The sequence below is a fragment of the Monomorium pharaonis genome, chromosome 3 (genome assembly GCF_013373865.1).
Source record: "Monomorium pharaonis isolate MP-MQ-018 chromosome 3, ASM1337386v2, whole genome shotgun sequence".
NCBI classification, from domain to species: Eukaryota; Metazoa; Arthropoda; class Insecta; order Hymenoptera; family Formicidae; genus Monomorium; species Monomorium pharaonis.
The window spans coordinates 6530955-6548655 of NC_050469.1; the positions used below are offsets into that span (position 1 = coordinate 6530955).

The following is a 17701-nucleotide window of genomic DNA, read 5'->3' on the forward strand; positions in this document are numbered from 1 at the left end:
ATCCTTTCATCCAAATCCCTGTGCAGCATTCGCCGAGTGATTTTAGGCAAATATTAAATGTACGAAAAAACGCTGATATTCCCAGGGTACAAGAAAAACACTGACCAAGGAGTTAATATGGGCTATAGACGCCGACACCCCGTCGGAAATGCTGATTTATACGGTTTTACGAGCAGATACTGACGCCGGGCATATCGAGAGAGTTACTCATCCGTTTCGACCTATCGACACGTTCACGCAATCCGAATTAATGCAAGGTCTCATCGCCTACGTACATCGTGGAAACGGTAACGATTAATTTATTATTTTTAATTGCAGAAAACATTTGAAGCATCTTAAATTATAGCACATTTGTTTATCTTTTTATTATGTTGCTATAATACTTTTGATTTTTAATGTACATACATATATATTACACGCGACAATAAAGAATGTATAAAGCATTATATTTTCATCGAAAGCTTTCATGTACGAAACGTATTTAATTTTTCAGCTAAACCGAACGCAATGTTGGGTTTGCAAGTGAGCGATGGCATCGAGAGTAGTCAGCCCGCGTATCTACGTGTATCAGCTTACCCGTTGCAAATCAAGCTGACACACAATACCGGCCTCATTGTGGTGCATCGTTCGTTCTCTTACTTGACACCAGCGAATCTCTCATTTGCTACAAATTCGGACGACAACACCATTGAAATTCGTTACGATGTCGTCTCGCCGCCACAATTTGGTGTTTTGCAGAAATTAAAGGACTCGAATAGCTGGATGAACGTAGACCATTTCACCAGTCGGGACGTAGAATTGCACACAGTTCGTTACCTTCATAACGTCGGCAGTCCTAATCAAGACGAATTCAAATTCCAAGCGAGCGTGCGCGAAGTGAAAACACAGCAGACCTACGACTTCCGGATTACTTTCATCGATCTCGAGTTAAAGGAGACCAGAAGAGTACCTATTAATCTCACCAATACGTCGAACATCACCATCACGAGTAACCACTTGAGGTACCAGACGAATCCGCTAGTTACGTCACCAAGTAAGATCATCTTCACTCTTATAACGGGACCAAGATACGGCAATTTATTTATATTCGAACATAAACTCGTGACGGGTCATGCCTTCACGCAGGAAGATATCGATACCGATAGACTGAGCTACCGTCTGTTCAGACGATCCTATTCCAATATCCTCGATGAAATAACGTTTAAAGTTAACGCACCTCAATGCGTCGATATATACGCCAATTTGAAAGTTCGATATTATCTTGGTAAGAACAGCAAATCGCTGGAGGGCGTGGAGAATTTGAAAGTTGACGAGGGCTCGAAGGTACCTCTGAGAATCACACATGTGAATCCAAAAGAATATGGCGTATTCTCTCTGATGTACAATCTTACCGTGGAACCGAGTCACGGCTGGCTATCTATTGCGAATAGTTCGATATCGCAGGATCAAAAAAATGTCTCATTTTTTACCTTAGAAGACGCATTGAGACAGACAGTTTATTATGTGCACGATGATTCCGAGACAAAAGAGGATTCTTTCGAGTTTGTCGCAATCTCCATGGATTCCACGGATTTTATGTATGTCGGGAAATTTCGAATCGAGATCATCATGAAAAACGATAATCCGCCAGAACGAACGGTCGCCAAAATTTTTCATGTCGTATCGAAGGGCGAAAAACTGATAACAAACAAGGATCTGGCATACGTGGACAAGGACATTGGCACTAAAGTAAGCGAGCTTATTTATACCAGAAGGGATGCTCGGAAAAGTGGATTGTACAGGATAACTAATCCCTCGGTACAAATACGTGAATTTTCGCAACAAGATATCAACGATGGCGTGATACTCTTCCGGCATCAGGGGGATGAACACGAGAAAATTGAATTCGGCATCACAGACGGTCACTTTTACAGAACTGGTGTTCTTGAAATTGAAGCCAGCCCACCGTACATCAGATTACGCGAGAGTAATGACTCGGTTGTTCAATTTAACAAGTCCGTGGTGCTCCGATCGAAAGAATTGGAGATAGAAACGAACGTGTATGTCACTGAGAAGGACATAAAGTGCAGCGTGTGGGAGAAACCGAAGTATGGTATACTGATAAAACACGGTAGAGAGACAAACAGTTTTACGGAGGATGATCTGAAGCACGGTAATGTGCTGTATAAGCATCTGGGTGGTTCCTCAACAAAAGATACTTTTAGATTTAAAGTGTTCGTTAAGGGCGCGGATACCGATGGTTTGTTCACAATCAAAATTTATCCAGAGAGCTATTGGGAATCACTGATTATTCAAAACAACAAGACGATATTTGTCGAGGAAGCCACTAGCATTCTCTTGAATCGAAAGAGCCTCGAAGTAATGCATCCTAAAATATCGCCAACCGAAATTGTCTATTTCGTACGAGAATGGCCGCAGAATGGTTATCTGGATTTGCAAATTCACGACGAGCACAGCGAGGAGACGAGGGAAGAGTACAGCGGTACCGCAGTGAAGCATTTCGAGCAGAGTCTGATAAACGATAATCGCGTCTTCTACGTTCAGTCGGTGATGAATCAGACGAACGATCGTTTCATCGTAGATATTACCAACGGTATTACGTGGTTACGCGGTCTAAGTGTGAACTTTGTAATAGTGCCGGAGAAACTCTATGTTGAAGCGAAGAGCTTCACTGTGGTGGAGGGTAAGAGCGTGATATTGAGCGAGACGAACTTCTTGGTTGTGACGCCATATTATGCCGGCAAGGTATCGGATTATAGAGTGGTAGAGAAGCCGAGGCACGGCACAATTCTCGACTCCACGAAGAACGTTCAAGTAAAGAAGTTTTCGCAGAAACATCTGAACGCTGGGGTCATATTGTACAAGCACAACGGGGACGAATTTTTGAACGATTCCTTCAAGATGATAGTCACCGCCGGTGATAAGATGAGCGAGCCCTTTAACGTACCAATTATCGTTCAGCCTGTTAATGACGAGATTCCTGTGCTAGTGAATAGAACTCAGCTAAATGTATGGCAAGGCGGATCCGTTATTTTGACGTCGACAAACTTAGCAGCTGTAGATAATGACACTGCCCCATACGATATAACATTCAACGTCACTGGAGTGAGAAATGGATACATCTCATTAATCACTTCACCTGACATGGATATTTATAATTTTACACAGAGCCAAATCAATGAATTACAAGTGGTATTTACGCATACGAGTAAGTATATTGCAATATTCAAAAATGTTAATTTAAACAGACTGGCTATCTTATAGAATTTTTAACATTTACTTACATACAAATATAATGTTATTAAATAATAAATTGTACGTAAAATATGATCGTATAACAAATTATGTATAAAATAAATAAATACGTAATAATTTTCGTTAGAATTTTTAATACAAGGTTTTTTTAGACAATTGATTTTATGCAATTGCAATATCTTTTAATTAAATAAAATTATTAATACAATTTAAGATAAAAAACTTGAAACGTACATTTTTTCAGATGGATCTGACGGCGAGTTTGTTTTCGTTTTAAGCGATGGCGTACACGCGACAAAGTCTTACACGATTTTTGTCGCCACAAAGCCAATTCAACTGAACATCGAACGCAATATGCCCCTTAATGTCTTCCCCCTTACTAGGAAATTAATATCAGACAAACTCTTATTAACGACATGTTCTGACGAAGCGAGGGAGATTAGGTATATTGTGCGAAATGGGCCCCATTTAGGCAAAGTTATAATGGAGACAAGTGAAGGGGTATGGCTTGAGGTCGAGCGATTTACTCAGAGAGATATAAACAATAGCAAAGTGATTTACGAGCACACCAAGCAGTTCATGGACCTTACGGCCAACGACTCTTTCACATTTGACGTCGAAACACACTTCACTGGAGCTTTAACAAATCAGGTATTAAATATGATTTTGAATATTTAACATCTATTATAATGTATTATCTTTTATTACACACGTCGTGTATTTTACAACATATAAAAAAACGTTACATTTTCAGTAAGTTCTAAAAGCCAACATCTTTAATATTTAAAACTAAGAATTTTTTGAAAAGCAATGTTACTTTATCTCTAACAGTCTACTTTGTGTATTGCAGATTTTCCAAATAGATATATCAGTTTCGAGCGGCGGCTTAGATAGATATATTTCCACGAGAAACGTGAGAGTCATAGAGGGTGGCTCGGCGGAGGTAATTATGAATATAAGTGGAATCGTATCGTTTTTACAAATTAACGCCGGAATCCCGAATCCTGCGGTATTGTCGAGATTGGTTCACCAACCCAGTCACGGACACGTGATGCTCCTACCGGATTTAAACGTGACCACTTTTACGCAACCGCAAATCGAGGGCGGAAAAATCGCGTATTTCCACGACCACTCGGACACTTTGGAAGACCGCATTCAATTCTCGCTGTACTTGACACCCGGCCACGTGTTACTTTGCAACACCAGTATTCCCGTCGTCATCGAGCCGATCAACGATCAGCCTTTCAAACTTATCACCAGCAATCCGTCCATCACGGTCGTGCAAAATCAAAATCAGACCATCACCCGGGAGAATCTTTTGACCATCGATCCCGACACTCCACCGGAAGAAATTATATACGACGTGATTTCAGGACCGACATTCGGCAGATTACTGCTTTTGCCGTTCGACCAAAATACTTCGGAGGTGCGACCTGTTGAAAGATTTACGCAATACGACGTGGACTCTAATCGAGTGGTATACGAACACAATGGAACACTGCAGACCGCTTCTTTCTACTTTAGGGTCTGGGACGGTGCCTACACTCCGATCTATACTGTCTTTAATGTCATTATTTCAGCTATACGATTGAACGTGACGGTACCCGGTCCGATAAATTTGCAGCAAGGCTCGAACGTGGCACTTATCTCGGAGAACGACGTTAAGCTTGACACAAATGCGCGTCAAGATCTGGTTACCTACGAGATTACAACGCATCCGAAACACGGAGTAGTATACGTACGGGATGACGCCGCGGTGACGTTCAAGCAGACCGATCTGCTGTCGAAAAGCGTGATGTTCATGCAAACCGACATGACAGTGTCGAACGATAGCTTGGAATTGTCGGCGCGATTGAGCGGCTTCGAGCAGAAGCATATACGGATAGAGATCAAGGTCGTGCCTCTCATGATCATGAACTCGATGACGGCGTTGGCGGGTGAGAGGAATCGAATAACTCTACAATATCTGGACGCGACCCCCCTAGCGAAGTTAACAACCAGCAATCCCCTTTACACCATCGTGAAAAAGCCAAAATACGCGAAGATCAAGAGGATTATCAGGAGCTCCTCGTCGTCCGGCGAGAAAAGGGGCATGCGCGAGCGGGAGGTGACGCGTTTCTCACATCAGGAAATTATTTCTGGGGTGATACATTTGGTATGCCGAAAAATACCGTCGCTAGACGGTGTCGCGGACAGTTTCAGCTTCATCCTCGCGGCGTCCATTTTTCAGCCGGCCGTGGGCGATTTCGAATTCAACATTAAGCTCGACATAGACGATGACAATATCACTTTGGGCGGTCCAATGGATCCGGTCGGCCACGAGGGCGAGATGGCGATCGCGCCGAATATGAGCAACGATTATCTGCTGATTCTCGGAATGTTGCTCGGTGTGTTCCTTCTCGGAGTGGTCGTGATTATCACGATTAGATGTCGGCACAACAAGTACAAGCACGCCGAGGAGGAGAAAGCGGAAGCTACACCCGCCATCGGGGTGATGCCGCTTCCTAGACCTCCGGATCACTTGATGCCTGCCACCCCACATCTAAAGCCCTTCGATAATGATCACAACAGCGTGACGGCCAGCACGCCTTTGCCGATGCTGCCCTCGACATTACCCCAGTGTAAAGTGATACCCTTGAGCCCTCTGGAAAGCAGCTCGGAGGTCGACATGTCCGCAAGATATCCCTACGGCGTGGCGGACGGCGATGAATGGAGTAGCTTCGACACTTCCGATCTACCCTGCCAGTCGGCTACGACTCAAAGGACCAAGAAAAACCCGTTGCTAAGGAGGGATCAATACTGGGTCTAGCAAGAGAGAAACACGTTGCGGCTCACGCGAAGAAAGCCGTAGCGTCTCTCGGCGTATTTCGTGCGTGAAATTGAAACTATCGTGGATATCATGGACTTAATGTGCCTAGGGAAAGTGAAATCTGCGATGAAGTTTGTGGAAGTCGTTTGATCGAAGCCCGAGATCGTCGCGCCGCACGTGTATCGAACAAATAGTGAAGTGACATTCGATGTTTTGGTGGAAAACTCAGCGATCGTTGGCATCCGTTCTCGATGCGCGTTCGATTTTAATTAGGAAAAGCGAAAGAACTTTTATATTACGAGGGGAAGAAATTGAATAGGATCGATGATCGATAATTCGCGATCCGAGATCGATAGTTCGCAGTGTCTCGTGTATTATTAGCTCAAAATGATATAAACAGGAAACCTAGATCTTCTTGAATGTCACGACTATCGCCGCTATCACGAGCTCAATGTGCCTAAGAAATGTCTGACTCTGCTGACATTCTTTTCATTAATCACAACGCGTCGATTTTTTCTTATGCCCACACTACGTCTCTTCCTTCCGGCGGATTAATGAAATAAACTCGATTGTTAAAAGGCAGACCGATTGTTCACTAAAGAAAGACTTTTTCATGACAAATTCAATCCTGGTCTAAGCGAAAAATCCGTCGGTTTACTGGCTCGTTTTAGAGTGCAGATTTTCAAAAAAAAAAAAAAAAAATTTATGTTCCTTTACCTCCTTCCATTTTTACACCTTTTGTAAATCTAGGATAGTAAGATCGTTATATATAAAAGTGGCATTTATCGATTTATATGATCCCTAATATCCCAATTGTCGTAAGTTCCAGAATAAAAATCGAAGCATTAAGATTTAAAAAAGGCGGAACTTTCGCATTTAAACTATAAGCAAAGGAAACATCGAGTAATCGGGATAATACAGGAACTGTGAACACTGTATTGTAAAATGATCAAATATACGCAATGTAATCGAGAATATGTATGTTCCTGTTACTTGTTACTTGCCACCAAAGAACGCAAACAAAATGCATTTATATTAACAGCTATACTCGAGTTTCGACATATCTTTTTATATCGCCGTACTGTACAAGTCAAATCTTTATTTGTCTCTGATAATAGATCTCGCATGTGATCATTTCATTGTATCGTTATTCCGACTGTATTGTTCATATTGTGAAAATAAACTGTAAATTAATAATTATCCGACAAAACGCGGAAAGAATGAGTCGCTCTGTTTACAGCAATACAATATGTATTTTAGCTTTACGTTGCGATAGGTATTGAATTATTGAAAGCTTTTATTTAAAAATATGCTACAAACAACTCCTTTTGATTATGTTATCATCTATAGAATTTATAGTAAAAGCGATTGATTGTTTTCAACAATCATTTCTTTCTTATGTTTCTTTCATGATAAATCATTACGACGTTATTTTAAACGGAATTACATAAAATCGTTTACGAAATACACAATTCTTGTTCGCTTTGTTTCTGTGCAAGCTTCAGCGAACGATAGACACTAGGCGATGCCAAATAAGATTATTTATCTGACATATTTTAAATGCGAATTAGTGGTAACAGTTAAAGTCTATAAGCTGTTTTTTACACGAGTGAGAGTAGATCTTTTCTACTACGAATCGTTGACGCGCAGCAAGTTCGTAATTCATAAGCGATGAACGGGGTTATGCGTGCGCGATTTCAGTATTATCTGAGAAAAATTTATTAATAGAGGCGTGTTAACGAGTTCGTTGATTCTTAAGAAAAATTTTACGTTATGTTACCCTTGAATTCACGGTAATCTCAGTGAATCCACTTTCGGCCAACATCGAATAAGAACAATAGTCCAAAATTTGCTTCAGTTTACAACAATAATTAATTATACAATTGTATAATTAAATCAAATTAATATTATAGACACAATTATCAAATAAAGGTTGAAATATTAATATCAACGATAAAAAAAGTGTCAATTTTAAATTTAAATATAAATTAAAATTACACCAAATAGACAATAAAAATTTATATAAATAAATAGAATTGTTCGTGTGACACGGGGGAAATATTAAAATATCTTTATACGTTAATAAAATATTATTAATAATACGTTAATAAAATAGTATTAATAATGATAATATTTGAAAAGATATTTTGTGAACTCTTATCAAAGATTTACTGGTATTCTTATACAGTAATACCTTTCTATTTTACTGCTGCTAGTTATTCAAGAGCTTCTCTTTTTCAGAAGAGAAAAAACAATTTTTTTAGACAACAGTTCAAATTACCTAAGATATAAAACTACAATGTATTAATAAAAATGAAAATCTCGTACATTTTCGCAGAAATTCAAATAAATGTCTGGCCAAAAGTGGATTAATTAATTTTCCTAAAATCTTAGAAGTGTATCTAATAAAACAGTTTAATGTGAATGTTGATTATAGCAATCATAATATATTGCATATATTATAATGCGTACAACACTTCTATGTAGAATGTACTGTTCCATGAATTCATTGCATACGCATTGATAGATTCTAATTAAAGACATTTTATCCAGAGAGTCAGAGAAAGAGAGAGAGAGAGAGAGAGAGAGAGAGAGAGAGAGAGAGAGAGAGAGAGAGAGAGAGAGAGAAAGAGAGAGAACCCGTTCGTTGATTCATGAACATATTAGAGGCGAACTGTTAGGCTTTTTTACATCCACCAAAAGTGAACTGATTCGAGTGCCAAACTTCTATAATATTATAATTACCATAGGACTTGTATTTTCCCTGCTGACTGAATGCATTACTCTTCTAATTCTAATAAATTGAATGTGCGATGTTAAGTAAATACGGTCTGATTTATTATTTACTTTACTGTATTGCGATGGTTTATTAAGTTATTATTCCATGTTATTACCTGTGTATAACTCACCTTCTGAACAAATATTCTCTAAACAAACATATTAATTTTACTTACCTTTTCTAATTTTAATTTCATTTTTATTACTGCAAACATAATCAAAAATACAACAATTTGTTTTTTAAATATTGATGCATATATTATACGCAATTAAGATTTATGGAAATGTTTTCCTTGAATTTAATGCTTTCAAATAGTGGAAAACTAATACCAATAAAATCAATATTCCTAATCATTTTTGTGACACGAATAGCTTCTATCTGTAGTTAGTTTATCTAAATAAATAAATAAAAAATAAAAATAATTGCGTGCATACATCCTACTCGTTTTTAGAAATTATTTAGAAAAGATTGAAAGAGAGAACAACGCGGAAGGTTTGTAAACAAAATAATTATTTACCTCGATATGCATTTCGTAATTTTTTTTGATGTAACGATACAATAAACTTTTAATGTCGATAAAATATAATAAATATAACTCCCAGTTTTATTCTCCAAATAATATAAACATGTATATAAACCATTGTTACATTCCCCGTCTTCGTGAATTTATTGATCGTTGTGTTTTAACATGTTCATTTCCAAACAGAGAAAAAGTCATCCATGACGATGACATTAAAATTGCGTCAAAATAGCACCAAAATTGTTAAAAGTCTTTTTTCTATCAATCATGATTTTAATATAATTTTGATACGATTTATCGAGATCTTGTTCTGCTTACCAACATAATTGCATGGTGCTCGTCGTAAATCAACACTGCATGCAACAATATTTTCTCGCAACTGATTTTTTCGTACATAATTAAAAGTAGATATGCACTGTGCTAACTGGAGCCGCTGTACCGCGGCGTAGTTTACCCGAGCGCTGCGGTTTATTTTCAAAACACACAACGAGATGAACGTATTGCACATCCGACAAATCGAGATAAAACATCTCCATGCAATGCATACAAAAAATTTATGATAAACTCACCGAACGACGGCGTCGCTCCCCAAGCTCCATCCCTATCCTTGGAATCCCCAAGCTCCATCCGATCCTCTTCGGTAACCATGAGATCTATTAAACAAAAAATATATAAATTATATATGAATTACATTGCGTATTGCGATATGATAGAGATTGCCTTGAGAAAGTGCCGGCGATTGCCGCTGCTCGTGCATTTGCCAACAAGTACAAAGTCAAATACGATTAATAATTCAAACGCAGAGTTGAGATGGACGATAATTATCCAACAACGTATACGTACTGGGCGGCGATCCTGCGCCTTCAGCTCAATTAAGGACTTCGATTCTGCACCTTCAGCTGAATTAAGGACTTCGAAGAACATCGACGACGTCGAGATCGCGGCACCGGTGGACGGCACACGTAATTAATAGACGAGGACTACTCGCGAGATCGGCACTCCTCGCCCGGGAATTTTTTACCCGTGATAAACTCCGCGAAAGACGCGGAGAGGATTCGAACCCGGCACGGTCCGGCACTTGTTAATCGTGATTCGACATGCAACATGGCGATTCTTTGAAAATAGCATTGTCACATCAACGAAGCTGCAACTTCAAGCAAGTGACTGGACCCCGCTGTTTCGCGGCACTTCACGACACTCGATGTCCGATCACACGTACACGGATACGCATACATGCCCACGCAAAAATAAATTCAAAATTATGTATTGGACTGTAATCTGCTAAAGAATGTTATTGAGAAATAAATAATACACGCCTGTAGTTTTTAAGGATATTAATGTGAGATACGAACTCGTTAATAATCATGCATTTGTCCTACTTAACCTCTAATGAAAGAGTATAGCTCTTAGAATACGCGAAGACGATTTCGATTGTCGTCGGATGTGCAGAGACGAATCGTCGATACCGAAATTTCGACATCAGCTCGTAATAGCGATCCCGTAACGAAGATCATTTCATATAGCATTCCGATTATCTTTCACGCGTGAAATCTTTAGACAACAACAATCGTGAAGAAGAAACGCGAAACGAAAGAACACAACGCGTTCGTTGACCGATCTGAAATCTGTCACGAAGTGAGTCGCGGTTTTTGAAATGTCGATATAGTAGATTGAACAGCGGCAATTCAAAATATTTTAGCGAATAAAAAAAAAAGGTGCAACCACTCGAGATTTAATAAAGAATTATTAAATATTTTAAAAAGATTTTATATGTAACTATTTATATTATATTTTTATTATTAGGCATATTGTGTTGTTTTTTATGTTTATAAATATTTTGTCCGAATATATTTGAAATACTTGAGTATAACGTAATAGAATAAGTAAACATAAAAGTAAAAAATGTGTATAACGTATTTCATATACTTTATCTTATCTTATTTCTATTACATCATACACGAGATATTTCATATAGGTCAACAATTTTAATCGTTTCAATAAATGATTTTACTATATTTATTTATATCGTTATACTATTATTTATACTATTTATACTATTATTTATACTATAACTGATAAAATTAATGTTTATCAATATTATCGAACGATAATACTGAATGACAGTTCTCATTATACACTAATAAGTGTACAAACAGATTAAAATTGTAAAAAATAATATTTTTTTAATGATAAGATAGTAGAAATTAGATATATATTATCTTTCAAATAGTGGAAAAAATATGTATATATATAAATACTTTTTATTTTGATTAATAGTGCAAAGTTCCCCTAAAAAATTTTTTTTTAATAAAAACATTTATTATATATTATGCACACTTAAAACAAAGGATTATACTTGGTAAACCTCAATGAACTTTTTTTATGAAATAAGATATAAAAATAGGCATTGGATATTTTTAAGCTCGTCCTGCCAGAAATTAAAACCGAATTATAAAATATCACGTCGCGCCATCTACAAAATCAATCGCGTACGATGCCGCGCGAATTGGCGAGAAGGCGATACGGCAGACGGCAGTAGTTCCTTGCTCAACATGGCTACGCGGGCTCGGTGAGTTTATTTTCAGCTTTTTTAATCCTCAGACGGCGAATGTACGGATCTGTCGCGGGCGTATACGAGATCGTTCGCTGACGGCGGTTGCGGCGATCCCCGGTCGACTTTCTGGCGTAAATTCTCGGCGTAGATTTTGCAGATCATTGATACGCCGCTGACGTGTCGCCTCCGCATGATGTTTTCCAATATGAACTTTTTTTTTCTCAATTAACTCGTCGCGCCGCCGGTCGCCAATCTAATCTAATCTGTCGCCGAATAACTGCGACACCGGCTGCCATACGCTCTACTACAGTGAAGTTGTACAAGTTTTTATTAGACGAACGTCTTTATATAAGTTGTTGTGCTCCCGCATTTTCCAGCAGTATTCTCTCTCGAAGTCATTACCCAATTGGATCTAGAAAAGCACGATGTAATGCTCGCCGATAAACGCGATTTGTAGATATTTTTTAAATCTACGATTTATGTAGAATGTGGCTCGTCCTATCTCAGTAAATGTTCAGTTTTTATTTTGTTCTCTCATACGTTTCAGGTTGGCTCTATTTTTAATACTACTGTGTTCCCCGTTCATTACCGATGCAGTCAACAGAGACAACTTCAAAAGATGCGATCAGAGCAGCTTCTGCCGGTAAAATTTAATTGTTACTGTAAACACTACCGTTTGAAAGGTGGTTATAATCTGTGCTTTGCTTCTTACAGACGGTGCAGAGGAGTCGAAGCTGAAAAAACGCCATATCGGCTGTTGCCGGATAAACTTGTACAGAATGAATCGATGATTATCGTAGACTTATTTAATAAAGATACGGGTATTACCTATGTGGTACAACTCACTACATTAAAAGAAAACACATTTCGATTGCACATCAATGAAAAGAATCCGCTACATGTCAGATATGAGAACGAATACGCCCTTTATGATCAACCACAAACAGTAGAGATGGATTTTGTGGAGAGCACTGCTGAAACTATAACTGTAACTAAAGGCGAAAACAAAGCCGTTTTATATATTAATCCATTTAAAGTAGAATTATATTCCCAAGGTATTTTGACAATATCGACAAATGCCCGTGGTCTTATGAGATTTGAACATTTACGTACGAAACCGGTCAAGTAAGTACACACTGCTATAATATGCTGTTACAGATAAAATTATAATTTGTATGAAATAACATTATTTGTTGTATAGACCAGAAGATGAAAATGCTGAAACAAATGTAGATGTAGTAACAAGTAATACTACATATCCTGGGGATGGTGCTGACAATGATTCTGGTGCATGGGAAGAAAACTTTAAAGAGCACCATGATTCAAAACCGTATGGACCTGAAGCTGTTGCCATGGATTTCAGTTTTCCTGGATCAGAACATGTCTATGGTATTCCAGAACATGCTGATTCGCTTGCATTGCAATCGACTAAATCTACTGATCCATACAGACTATACAATCTAGATGTATTTGAGTATGAAACGAATGAACGTATGGCTTTATATGGTTCAATTCCGGTTCTTTATGCTCACGGGTGAGAAAATAAATAAGTTGACGAATTTTACTATTCTCTTGAAAATATTCAAGCAAAATTTGTTGGTATAATATTTTAGAAGGGAAAGATCATCTGCTGTTTTCTGGCATAATACAGCAGAAACGTGGATCGACATTCTATCGAGTGCAGACAATAACGTTGTAGAGAGTATTGTTAATTTTGTATCTGGATCAACTAAGAAATCTCAGGTGGACGCTCACTTTATGTCAGAATCCGGAGTGATTGACATATTCTTTATGATGGGTCCGAAACCACTTGATGTTTTCAGACAGTACACAGTTTTAACTGGCACAGCTCCTTTGCCACAGGTATGTCTCGAATTAATATTGTAAAAAATTAAAATCTTAAGTTATGATTATATTAAAATTTGTTTTAGATGTTTGCACTTGGATATCATCAATCTCGTTGGAATTATAATGATCAGGACGATGTCGCAACCATTGCCGAAACTTTTGATACACATGATATACCATTGGAAACTATGTGGCTTGACATTGAATATACTGACAGCAAGAAATATTTTACATGGGATTCACGCAAATTTCCAAATCCTCTTGAAATGATACATAATCTCACTGCCAAAGGCAGAAAATTGGTCGTTATCATAGATCCTCATATTAAACGTGACAGTAATTATTTCTTACATAACGATGCCACTAGCCTTGGTTATTACATCAAGAACAGGGATGGAAAAGATTACGAGGGTTGGTGCTGGCCGGGAGCCTCGTCCTATTTAGACTTTTTCGATCCAAAAGTTATGGAATATTATATTGGATTGTATAGTTTAGATAAATTCCATGGTACAACTAACGACGTTTATATTTGGAATGATATGAATGAACCAAGTGTCTTTAATGGACCTGAAATAACAGCACTAAAGGATCTTATCCATCATGGAGGCTGGGAACATAGAGATGTTCACAATATTAATGGACATATGTATATTCGTTCGACATACGAAGCTTTATTCCGTCGATCGGGTGGCTCCTTGAGACCTTTCATCTTAACGAGAGCCTTTTTCGCCGGATCACAACGTTACGCGACAATGTGGACTGGGGATAATATGGCTGACTGGAATCATCTTCGAGTAAGCTATCCCATGTGTCTCTCGGTAGCTATATCTGGAATGTCATTCTGTGGTGCAGACGTTGGAGGTTTCTTCAAGAATCCAGATTCGGAATTATTCATCAGATGGTATCAAGCCGCGACATGGCTGCCTTTCTTCCGTCAGCACTCTCACATTGAGACAAAGAGGCGCGAGCCATGGACATTCAATGAAGAGACTACTCAAATAGTTCGCGAAACACTCAGACTGCGATATTCTTATCTGCCATTGTGGTATACGCTTTTTAGAGAACACGAAATAAGCGGTTATCCCGTTATACGTCCTTTATGGGCGCATTATCCAACTGAATCAGAAGCATTTACTATTGACGATCATTTGCTACTTGGTGATTCGATACTTGTACGTCCGGTATTCCAGTCCAGTGCTACCGAAGTAGCAGTTTATTTTCCAGGGGAAGGAAAAATAACTTGGTATGATATCGATACAATGCAAGCCTACCAAAAAGGAGGATATGTTAAAATACCAGTAACAATCCACAAAATTCCTGTATTCCAAAGAAGTGGTTCTATCGTCCCACGAAAAATGCGAATACGACGTAGTACAGTTGCTATGAGAAATGATCCTTACACGCTGATATTAATTGCTGATAATAATGGCAAAGCTAACGGCAATCTGTACATTGATGATGAAGTCAGCTTTGAATATCGTCACGGAAAATATTTATATTTAAGAATAACGTTGGACAGCAATAAGATAGTTTCAACTCTAATAGATAAATTAGCTTCATATGAAACACAAAGCTGGCTGGAAAGAATAGATATAGCCAATCCACCACAAGGAATTAAATCTGCCCAACTGGAATCTCACAGTAAGTAAACAGATTCGAATATGACATCTCTGGTACAATCTCTTGTACAATAAATTTATATTAATATATATTTCTTATAGGTATGGGCAAAGTAACATTGGAAACTACATATAATCCACATAACAATGTATTAACGATACGTAAACCAGCTGTAAATATGGGCGAAGAATGGACCATTGAATTATTACGCTAGGATTATGAATTTACTCATAATCAATTTACAGTATCCATAATACTATAATGCCAATTTTCTATTACTCTTCAGTTATCTGTGATCTGGGCGATTGTTTCTTAGAATAAATATGAATACAGTTTAGTTATTATAAACATGATTGCTAATTGCTTCGAGATTAATTAAGAACGCGTTCTACTTAATACTCGCGAGCGTCATTAATCTTTTTTTAACATTTGATAAATAAAAATGAAACAATTTGAAAAGCGTTGCGAGCGCTAAGTACAATGCATCCCAATAGCAGCATAATAAGCAACATAATATCAAACGAGAGATCTCTGTAATTTACAGTTCTTTACTTTGATTTAATAAAAAAAAGTATTTCAAACTAATTATATGTTTTGGTACATCACAAAAATATACGTGAAAAATATTTATGTACATCTTTAAAAAAAGTTATTACCAATGCTATATATAAAATATACATTTAAGATTTTATTTTCTGCCAAGATGAACATATTTTAACTTATCTATCGGAGAGGAACCTGAGAACGGTCATCGCGTCGTTTTAAGGTGTTTTCATCTATCAGCGCCTCTATGTGCACGTGAACTATGTAGTCAAATATCTACACAGAAAAAAATGTAATATAGCCAATAACATATATGATTGCGGGCTGCCAACTACATAATATACTCAATACAATAATATTCGCTATTAATGCAAGTACAATTGATACTGCAATAGCATATATTATTGTATTGAGTATATCTGTAATTGGCAGTCCGCAATAACATATCTTAGTGAATATATTACATTTTTCTTTCAGTGTATGAATCCCGTAGGTAATGTGCATGATTTTTTGGGTCTCTGCTATGTCCACGTTTATTTTGTTCTGTTTCATGCTATACCCGTAAATTTTACAATTATATGCATTCATATTTTAAATCTGTTTCATGCAAATGTGCATAATCGTGTTCTATAAGTGTGTAATACCACATATACATGATATAAATTCAATTAATTAAATTGATAAAAATTCACTCACTGATTGCTGTTGCTGCTCCTGCTGTTGATGCTGCTGCTGCTACTGCTACATTCCTTTTCCAGTTTTGATTCTGAAAATATGATAAATATTATTCCTAAACTCGAACACAAAAGCAGGTAAAGAAATGTATCACTTGAAAAAATAGTATATTTAATACCGAGTCACTCCATGCATGCCGCTTTTTGCTGACATCATCCTGCTATTCTCGAACCGCACATTAATAACGATCGCCCGATACTTTATTCGGCACTCCCGATATCACGGATAATATATCATACACGAGTAAAATGTAAACCGCGCGCGAGAATTTTACTTGGCGCGACCGTTACATTTGAAAAAATACGTGAAAAGTACGACTCGTCTGATTCGTACTCGCAGATAAGTGATATGATGCGTGACGTCACGAAACGAAACCCGAAAAAAGTGCCAAGAATCGTTTGAATGCGCAAGTCGAGGCACACTGAACAAAGGTAATTAAAGCAAAATTCGACGACTAGTGAAGTTTATTGGCACGACATTCTACCGCTTGAACGTGCACACGACACTTTACTTGAAACCGAAGGCAAACGCCGCGCTTTACACATGAATACCTCTGCTACGTACGATCTCACGTCCCGCGACGGCACTCTCGACAGTCTCAACATCGTAGTTGGGCACAATTCGAATTCTGAATACGCGAGACACACGCGAAACACGCACGGAGTCAACGGAACGTTCGACTACGTATGACCAGCGCTGGAGCACGAAGAAACATGGCTGCCGGCACGGCAGCGGCGGACGTGACTGTTGGTAGGTACACTCGGCGGTACTCGGCGCTAGTCGGCGCGACTCGGCGGCCGACTTGCCGAGTCGCGCCGACTAGCGCCGAGTACCGCCGAGTGTACCTACCAACGGTCACGTTCGCCGCTGCCGTGCCGGTAGTCGTGCTCCAGTGCCGGTCGGACGTGGTCGGACGTTCCGTTGACTCTGTGCGTGTCTCGCGTGTGTCTCGCGTATTCAGAATTCGAATTGTACGCAGCTACGATGTTGAGACTGTCGAGAGTGCCGTCGCGAATCAGTGAGAACCGGCATCGTGCG

The 17701-nt window shown here is 38.4% G+C and overlaps 2 protein-coding genes and 1 long non-coding RNA gene across 11 annotated transcripts in view; 2 read left to right on the forward strand and 1 right to left on the reverse strand.

Annotated features, from left to right (window-relative positions):
• Positions 1–6766, forward strand: part of LOC105840134 (chondroitin sulfate proteoglycan 4) — a 47626-nt gene extending 40860 nt beyond the window's left edge. For all 7 annotated transcript variants that reach the window (XM_036283668.1, XM_036283669.1, XM_036283671.1 and 4 more), the window contains 4 exons: positions 86–287; positions 494–3208; positions 3500–3906; positions 4106–6766. In XM_036283668.1, coding sequence (XP_036139561.1) covers positions 86–287; positions 494–3208; positions 3500–3906; positions 4106–6064 — 5283 coding nt within the window. In that variant the 3' untranslated portion in view covers positions 6065–6766. The remainder of the gene's footprint in view (positions 1–85; positions 288–493; positions 3209–3499; positions 3907–4105) is intronic.
• Positions 6767–8312: 1546 nt separating this feature from the next.
• Positions 8313–11737, reverse strand: LOC118644665. The gene is made up of 2 exons (XR_004962412.1): positions 10207–11737; positions 8313–10016 (listed from the first exon to the last, which is right to left on the reverse strand). It is a non-coding gene; the product is annotated as an uncharacterized LOC118644665 (long non-coding RNA).
• A 98-nt stretch (positions 11738–11835) lies between these two features.
• On the forward strand, positions 11836–15970 carry LOC105840135 (neutral alpha-glucosidase AB). 3 transcript variants are annotated; one of them, XM_012686931.3, is made up of 7 exons: positions 11836–11932; positions 12465–12560; positions 12632–13042; positions 13119–13451; positions 13531–13780; positions 13849–15406; positions 15487–15970. In XM_012686931.3, the coding sequence occupies exons 1-7, from the start codon at positions 11916–11918 to the stop codon at positions 15597–15599; spliced, it is 2778 nt and encodes a 925-aa protein (XP_012542385.2). In that variant the 5' UTR covers positions 11836–11915; the 3' UTR covers positions 15600–15970. The 3 variants fall into 3 exon arrangements, with proteins under 3 accessions (XP_012542385.2, XP_012542384.2, XP_012542386.2); XM_012686930.3 differs by lacking the exon at positions 11836–11932 and adding an exon at positions 11962–12370; XM_012686932.3 differs by lacking the exon at positions 11836–11932 and adding an exon at positions 11963–12344.
• Positions 15971–17701: the final 1731 nt, after the last annotated feature.

What these genes read in the sequence shown, in the direction of transcription:
- LOC105840135 (XM_012686930.3), top strand. Translation starts at nt 12,348, where the DNA reads ATGCTCGCCGATAAACGCGATTT. An exon ending in GCACAGCTCCTTTGCCACAG is followed by an intron (nt 13,781 to 13,848) that starts GTATGTCTCGAA and finishes AATTTGTTTTAG; the next exon opens with ATGTTTGCACTTGGATATCA. An exon ending in TGCCCAACTGGAATCTCACA is followed by an intron (nt 15,407 to 15,486) that starts GTAAGTAAACAG and finishes TATTTCTTATAG; the next exon opens with GTATGGGCAAAGTAACATTG.